The following is an 8,931-nucleotide window of genomic DNA, read 5'->3' as shown; positions in this document are numbered from 1 at the left end:
GTTTCAAAGCGATAAAAAAACTAATTTTTCATTCGAAGCTATATCTTAAATACTACCAACAACACTAGAAAATCTAAGAGAACATTATGTAAAGAAGAATACATTTGCTAAAATATGAGCCCTAATAGAGTTATTTACGTTAAATAGTTTTCGAGATATAGCTTTTTAAAAAGCAACATTTCATAAAAATGTTGTATGGGACGTACTGAAAGATCAGTAGTTAGTGAATTTATTTTGAAAAATTTATATCTCAAAAACCATTTGACGTGCAGATGTCTATTAGCACTCAAATTAAAGCTAGTTTAATCAGCTATAAAATAGTTTACGATGTTTATCTTCATAGGAGCAATAGTTTACATGAAATTTGCTAAAATAAATTGATTTATAGTTGTTCGGACAAATTTTCATTTGCCAAATTCATATTCATATGTGAATATCATAAAAACTACCATCCCTACGAAGATAAGTGTCATAGACTACTTTATAGTAAGTTAAATTTCCTTTATTTTGAATGTTGGCAGACATATGTACGTCTAATAGATCTAGAGATATATTATTTCAAAAATCCAACATTTTATACGAACAACTAGAAATTAACATTGTGTGAGTTTATTTTGTCAAATATCATAAAACTACTACTCCTACAAAGGTTAACATAATTGACTATTTTGTAGTCAATTTAACTAGCTTTAATTTGATCACTGGCAGACATCTGTACTTCCAATGGTTTCTGAAATGAAGCTTTTATAAATCAAACTTATTGTCCGAACAACTATAAATCAATTTATTTTAGCAAATATCATGAAAACTACTATTCCTACGAAGGTAAAGGTCATAAACTTCTTTATAGTCCATTAAATTAGCTTTAATTTGCGTGCTAATAGACTACTATTCTTCCAGTAGTTTTTAAGAAATTTTGCTTTTTAAAAAGCTATATCTCGGGAACTATTGGGCGTAAATAGCTCTTTTAGGGTTAATATTTCAGTAAATTTACTCTTCTTTAAATAATGTTCTCTTGAATTTTCTATTGTTGTTGGTAGTTTTGAAGATATAGAGCTCCGAATGAAAAATTAGTGTTTTTTTAATGTTTTTAAACAGCCGCCATTTTTAAAATACAGCTCCCTACCTATACCTGGCAGACTCATCAATTTTGACTAGTAATTATACCTAGTTTTCATTAAAGTAATAAAAAATTGGAGTGAGATAACTGCCTTTTTTCTTCCCGGCTCTTGTACTATATGGGATTTAAAGAGGGAATTGGACCACCTTCACCATTATTATTTTTATTTGTGTCAACACTAGTTACCACTATTCAGGCACAGCCACTACTCATCGATAAGATGGGTAATAGTCCATTTATGCATTGATTTGAGCCTCTTTTAGTTAAATTAATAAATTTGATAGAATAAAAATACAAAGGAAAAGAAAACAATTAATTATTTTCTCAACATTTTTCTTTTTTTCATTAACCTAGCTCTTTCTTCAGTTCATTAGCAAAACAAAGAAATCCGTATAAGCAGTATATTTGGAACGCTGAAACAATAAAATGAAGGGTATTATAAATATTATTTTTGTTAATTGTATTACTTATATTATCATGTATAAATGCTATTTATGACATTGTATAATGCTATTGGTAACATTTCGAATATTATACAGTAGGCTCTCGTTAATCTGGACCATTCCATAATCTTTACCATCCCTTAAAAAAAAAATAAAAATTGAAGATTTGATTTTGTGTATCTGGTACATATATACATATGTTCAATGAAATCTAAAATCGTATTACCAACACCTTACATGCTAAGGCTTAAATAAACTAGTTAAAATTCCCAACTATTTTTATTAAAAATAAAATCCAAACTATGTTTAAAAAATTTGGAAGGATATTTGTTTTCTTAATTTCTTTATCGGCGGATGTAATTAACGTTTTCATTCAAATTAATCTTCAATGCGAAATTTATTGTTAACACAATGGTAGTTTACCCCACTGAAAACAATTCACTAAGAATTTTAAGAGAATACAAATTTTTTTCTGTAACAACAAAAAGATTGTTTTGCAGGAAACGTTTTATTAGGTTTTCAAAATTCTCCAGTAACTTGGGTATTTCTTAGTCACCTATATCGTAACTAATTTTCCCTTCTACGGCACTATTAGTTGTAAATTTTGTTTTGAATCAGATGCGTTCGAAGACCTAGGAAAAGATGATTTCAAATTCCAAACAAACGAAAAATTCAGATTATTTCCCAAGAAAATTTATTTTTTAACATTTCTGAAGAATGATTAATTTTCTTAAAAATAATTTTATGTAAATACATTTACAATTTTTGTTTTTACATTGATTTGTCATTTATGAAGTGAACTTGTTCCTCCATTCGCTAATCCGAATTTTTCGCTAATCCAATCCCATTTGTTATTAATTAGTTGGGATTAGCAGTGGCTCTCTGTATTTAAACTTTTGGGGTTGCTAAATTAAGGATTTTTCAAAAAGTGGAAAAGTTTAAATATAGCTATAATAATATCTCCGCTTTGCTTGAATAGTAGTGGCACATCTGACAAAGTTTGAAACGGTTATTGGCAGCAAACTCTTAATATTTAAAAACAAAGGTTGACCTGTTAATAGCTGGTGCACTTATCCTAAATCTTACACAATTAAAATAAAAGGAACAAGTCATTGCAACTAGGATTCTAGGTCACATACTCATAGCCGAATGTGTTGAGGTGTTACCTGGCGGAATGGCCTAACGGCGGAATGACTCCGGTTCGATTACGGTCTGAGTGAGTTTACATTTTTGTTTATGTTTTTGAATGAGAAAGAAATAGATCGGACAGTCTCGGCTATTTTCAATTCCCATGACTTACTTGTCTCGTCTTGGGCGGCCGTGTAATAATCCTTTTTCTCCTTTAGTTATTATACTGACTCGCAATAAACGTATCCCAGTTCGTATGACGATCTTGTTATGTGTTGACAATCTTGTAGGGATTCATTTTTAGGTCCAAATGGAGAATACCTCGAATATTTCGAGAGCTACTGTCTTGGTTAGTGTTCGATTGACACACGGACAGCCTCCTTGTTTTGAGGCGTTCTCACACTTACAGCACTTCCCCATCATCTTTTTACTGTGTTACCCGTTTAATGGATATTGGAAACCCATAACAAGGTAGTTTTGGGATCTGGGGTACGTTTTTCGAAAATAGAAGCACTAAGCTCGCTGAGTAGCGATGACAGTAATATGACAAAGCCACCTTGCTCGGCCGTGTACAGCATGCTGGTTAATAAAACTAGTGGACTCACACTACCTAACGAGCCTCTTCCCACTCCTCCTAACCCGACCATACTCCTTCAAAATGTGGGAGATTTCTCTGCCCCTGAAATTTGTGCAATAGGAGAGGTAAATGTAAATGTCTTCGCTTAGCTAAACCAAACATGACTGCAAACCAAGAGCTGCCCTGGCTGGACGCTTATAAGAAGACAATGGTCTATGTTGCTCTATTTATGGGAACCTATGTTTTGGATTCGAAAATTACATATGATTACAACCCATACGTTTATTAAAAAACATATAGTCCTGAAATTTTAGAAATATTTTACTGGTTTTTCTTTCATACAGTCATTAAAAAAAAACGATTATTCAAACAAGGAATTTAAAAAAATTAAGTAGTTCTCGTTAGGACCACCTGGAGCGGTCCGCATTACCCCAATTCCTCACAAGTAGCAATTAAAGCAAATGGTTATAGCAGTGAAACGTATGACTAAATATTTCTAGCTAAAATAAAATCTATTGAAAGTTACGTTAAATATATTAACCGCATTAATAGCCATATTTTTTCAGATGAAAAGCTAAGCCAATAAGAACATGAACTTCCATATAAAGAACTATTGCCTGTTTTCAATTATTAAATAAATAAGGAAATGACATAATATATATCAATACTACCCAGAAATAAGAGGACGTAGAGCACAGAAACTATTTTTGACAATGTGCGTGTCCCTGAGCCGTCGTCTCCATCTCGTTCTTCTGGGCAGTATTCGGCATCATCGTCACTTTCTTGCTTTTGTCGACTTTCCCCACTCTCATCACTAATATCCTTATTACTCTCTTCACTACTCCCACCTTCCTGTAATTTCTTCCCAAAAATTCTCCTACGCTGACAAAGCAATTTTTCTTTGGTTTGATTTTCTTCCTGTTCCTTTCCGGCTATATAGGGCCTTTTCCTCGTGGCAAATGGTCTAGTTGCGAAGTGCGGGCGTAGCCGCCTGTGACTAATTAGCCTCTTAGTAGTGGTTGATGGTAACCTGAACGTGGTGGTCCTGACTGCTTGCTTAATTTTTCTTTCCACAAAGCCTGTGTCAAGATCATACATATCTTCATGTAAGTCTGTGCTATCCGATTCGTTTCCACTAGAACGCCAATACGATTTTTGCAACCACAGATGTTCTGGGCACCGGAGTGAGACACACGCAGTTCTGAAAATTAATGACATGAGAAATTAGTTACTTACATAAAGCTCTAGCTCTATGGTCTATGTCGGAAAGGTATCTTATTCTCTAATCCACAGTTTGTTGGTCAAATTCATTTAGATTAGCCATGTCATCTCAATACAAGGTTCATACATCATCCCTTCAGACAATATTGAAATTTCACACAGAATTAATTAGCTGAAAAGTTCTCATGAATGGGTTAAAATCTGGGAACGGTAAGTTCTTGGAATGGCTGTTGGAGCGTTGTTAATGTAGCTCGAGACCGGGAATAAGTGTAGTTTTACAGAATTTTCAATGTCCTCCCATACGATATACACCAGTATATAAACAAATACAATTCTACATCTCTCTGAACCTAATTTAAAATCGTAGTGTACATTTTGGTAAAAAGTTCATATTTGAAAATTTTCAAATTTATTGCTCGAATAAGTAATATTGCTGTTAATCATGGGGATAAAGAAATAGTAGACAAAGAAGTAGACAAAGATTGATGGAAGCGGTTTCGTTTCATTCCTGTTAATTATTAACCATGATATTATTATTATTATTAATACTAATTTTATTGAAATTAATCAATCAATATGAAATAAAAAAAATCCATTTATGAGTCCATAAATTTGAATAAAATTTGTATGATACATACATTGAGTATTTTTATTAAGTCCTTGGAAATGAGAATTATGAAATGAATGGGAGGAGAATAGATAGAAGAAAAATATACTGATGATAAGAAAACAAGAAGAAGGGAAGAGGAGGACAAAAAAGGAAGAGTAAATTGATAAAGCATAAAAAAAATAAATAAAAACACAGGAAAAAATATAATGTATTATCTATGTAGTTGCTGCCAAAAAAAATATAACTGTGTTGATCAATTACGTTAGTAACTAAATTTTTTCATAGGACTGATCAGTATAATGTGTACTTTTAGTAACCCATTGTGTTTGGAAAAGATTACTTCTTGTTAAATAAACCATTTCTCTCAGCTATTTTCATGGAAATAAACACGAACACAGAGGTGATACAGCTACTCCAAAACTTACCATTCTCTGTTCATGAGTCCATTCGTGAAGACTTAACTCTGTAGTTTGAAAAAATGTTTTAATATACGAATAGAATTTCATAACTTTCCATGTTTATACCAATAGGACCTTTGAGCCGAATTTAAAGTAAATCTGAGTTTGAGTCAAATTGTTTTGATCTGGTACGGAATGACCCATGCAAATCTACATATGTATTTTTTATTTTTAGTTAGTTGGGTAAGACACTAGACTCAATAGAAGAAATCAACCCTCGTTTAGGTTCGATTCCAGCTGTGAATAGAAAGTTTCTACTCTGTTATATCAGCCGTGGATAGAACCTTGGACTTTTAGATGTAGCTTTCAGAATTTGTTTTTGTTTTACAAAATTATCGGTTGGTTTTGCATATAATGGTTTAAGGGATTTTAAATGGAGTAAAGGGTTTTCCTTGACAAATACAAAGGAAAATAAGCGCTTGGCTTGTCCTCAAAATAATGTGGTAATCTTTTTCTTGTCGCAACGCCTTATAAAAAATCTGTTGTACACAAAATTGAATTTACATAAGCTCTTTTTTAGCCACAAGCTATTTATTGATTTAGCTCATGTTAGTCAACAACAAACCTAAGTCGAATCGAATGTAAGAAGCAAAATTACAATGAATTATTAACCAGTCTGGATCCAGTTTATCAAGCGCTCATAATTACAATGAAAGCTTCTAACTGAAATAGATTTTTAATGTATTCCACATACTCGTTTGAATTTAATAAGATCGATGACGGTTTTATAATTATTTTTCATTTTCAATCACTTTTCGAATACAGTCTTGATATAATCACTTATCCTATGTAAACTAGGACAACGGATTTTTCAACGTCAATATACAAGCTAAATGTCAGCATGATTATAATAATTTACCTCTACTGTTTACGATAAATAATTTTTATGGGATATTTATTTTAAGGACTAAACTTTTTTTTTTATGTTTTCAAACATTTATTTGATGTTTCAGAATAGCCAGAATTTTGTTAAATGTTGCTGGGAATGAAAATCAAGATGAATCAATAAATAAATTATAATACACAAATAAATTATATATTTTATCTTTAATTACCATTAGCTTACAAATTTGTTTATACCATAAGATGTATGTGATTTTTCTTGTAGATCACGATTAACAGAATTCTGTGAAGCCACCCGGTTTTCTCCATCGCCCTCCTTTTTTAAGAAATTGTATATGAAACATTTATCTTCTAAGCCGGGGTTAAAAACCGTTTTTAACCTTTTAAGTATTTACTCACCATTTTTCCAAGTATTTCAAACGCAAAATCAGAAGAGGAAATTTTTGTCTATTTTTTCCCCTAAACTAACAGAAAAAAATGCTAGGAATTCCTTTCGAATGGTCGTCCAAGGATTCTTAGTAAATTTCATATATTTGAAAATAATATTGCTGATTTGTTAGAAAAACTATCACTATTCTAGTGTGGCTAGATTTAGTGGAATTGAGTTTGGAGGGGCATCATTGGAAGGATGTATGCAAAGAGCGTTTGGTGGTATTGGCATCAGACCTTCGGGTTCGTTAAGCCTTCATTATTATTATTATTATTATTATTATTATTATTATTATTATTATTATTATTATTATTATTATTATTATTATTATTATTATTATTATATTATTAGTAATTCATCAAACAGTCGAACTGCAGAGTAAAAAGTCAGGTTGGGGAGGAGGACATATTATCACGAAGAGTGGGTCACATATTATCAGGAAATTTCATGAGCTTACGGACAACCAACTTTACTTGTTTGTTCAAGGGTCCATAATTCAACAAAATTTGAATTCCCGTATACAAGAAAAGCTGATTTGTTTTGGAATTTACTTCTGTCATCAAGCTAAATTCAGCAAATCCCTCGCAAAATTACTTTCAGGATGGTGTAAAAGACTGTGTTTCACTGGCTCCACAATCTGCCAAATTTCGTTTTGGTGTTCATATACAAAACAAAAAAACAATACATTGTCGATGGCAGCTTTACAGAGTTTAAAGAAAACCTCCTGAGTAGGTACCGGCAATAGATTTCAAAACATGCCTGCAATTCTGCCATCCATTTCATAGTCTGGTTCTTCGCAATGGTTGACTGTCCACTGCAATATTATGTTTGTCTCTTAAAGATTTTTCAGAAATAATCCAATTTCGTCTTGTTGTGGTAGTATGTTCCTTTTTCAAATCCTGGAACGCTGACCTGGAATTACACTGTGTTGCATCTAGCGATACATAACACGTTCAATCTCAGTAATTTCGTATTCATGCTCGAAATTATTTAACTAGGCAGCATGTAGGACACGCCGAACAGCAAAAAAAAAAAAAATTTCATTTGTTTTTCAAATACCATCTAATTTTTAGTGATTCAATTGAAAACATGGTAGGGGGTTTCGATTTTATACCGTTAAAACGGTTAAAAAAAACCGTAAAACGGTCCTTAATCACATTTTCTTAAAATAAAGGAATAGTTTAGCAATATTTTTATACTGCGAGAGTTATCACGTTTCTTTCTGCTCTGCAATATATTTATAGACGCTACTGTTTTTGTTATTTTATGTCAAAAGTGCAAAGTATGCGAAGAAGTATACATTTTCCGATTGAAGGATTGCTCTTTCAGTAGTATTTTTCGATAGAAAGGTGAAGAAACACGACATGAAAATTATATGCTATTTCTAAAAGATTTTAATCTATGTAGTTCCTGAACAATAATAATGGCATTGAGTATACAATTTTCTAAAATGTCGTAAATTAATCCTTCATTTTGAAGATATCGAAATGTTTTATGTGGGATCTTTTAAACTTTTGAATTATATAAATCAATGTAGTAAAACTTAAATGTTATTTACAAATCTCAAATTTCATTAGGTTAGGTGGTAACAGTAGTTTTTTCTGGGTGATTTGTTTATAAAATAACTATTATGAAATAACTATTTGGTTATTCCGCCCTTTTAGAATTTCTCTCCATATGCTGTTCTAATATTCTTATAGTGTCCCGATGATTTGTCCGCTGCCTCATTTATTTGTATCCCAATCTCTGATTTCGCCCCGCGCCTGTCACATGTAGCTTAAATGGCTGTAACAGTTGGTGAAACTATAGAAGCAGACCTAAACGTTTATCCTCTGAGCTATTTTATCAGATCATCTGGCTGTGGATTTTTTGCTGATTTATAGGGTGTCACCCCTTATATATGACAATTTACCATAAAACTTGGTATATTAGCTTAAATAAAATTAAATATAATATAAGTGGCCAAAATATCTCACTTGAACATAGAAGGGAAGAAGGACATTATAGCTGCCGCTAGGTAGATTATAATTGCTATGAAGGTGAATAAGGATCCAAGTATCATCCAAGTCGTATTTTCCTGAAACAGATTATACATTATATA

At 31.9% G+C, this 8,931-nt stretch overlaps 1 protein-coding gene across 1 annotated transcript in view; it reads right to left on the bottom strand.

Annotated features, from left to right (window-relative positions):
• Positions 1–1,412: 1,412 nt before the first annotated feature.
• The window catches only part of LOC106679584 (uncharacterized), a 13,630-nt gene continuing 6,111 nt past the window's right edge, over positions 1,413–8,931 (bottom strand). The window contains exons 4-6 of the mRNA XM_067052788.1: positions 8,807–8,907; positions 3,940–4,469; positions 1,413–1,533 (exon numbers count right to left, since the gene is read on the bottom strand). Of these exons, the coding sequence (XP_066908889.1) occupies positions 1,466–1,533; positions 3,940–4,469; positions 8,807–8,892 (684 nt within the window). The 5' untranslated portion in view covers positions 8,893–8,907 and the 3' untranslated portion in view covers positions 1,413–1,465. The remainder of the gene's footprint in view (positions 1,534–3,939; positions 4,470–8,806; positions 8,908–8,931) is intronic.

The sequence above is a fragment of the Halyomorpha halys genome, unplaced genomic scaffold, assembly GCF_000696795.3.
Source record: "Halyomorpha halys isolate HHAL.00 unplaced genomic scaffold, Hhal_1.1 Scaffold209.1, whole genome shotgun sequence".
Taxonomy (NCBI): domain Eukaryota; kingdom Metazoa; phylum Arthropoda; class Insecta; order Hemiptera; family Pentatomidae; genus Halyomorpha; species Halyomorpha halys.
The sequence above is the reverse complement of the archived record's forward strand: the minus strand, read 5'-3'. Positions and strand labels throughout refer to the sequence as shown.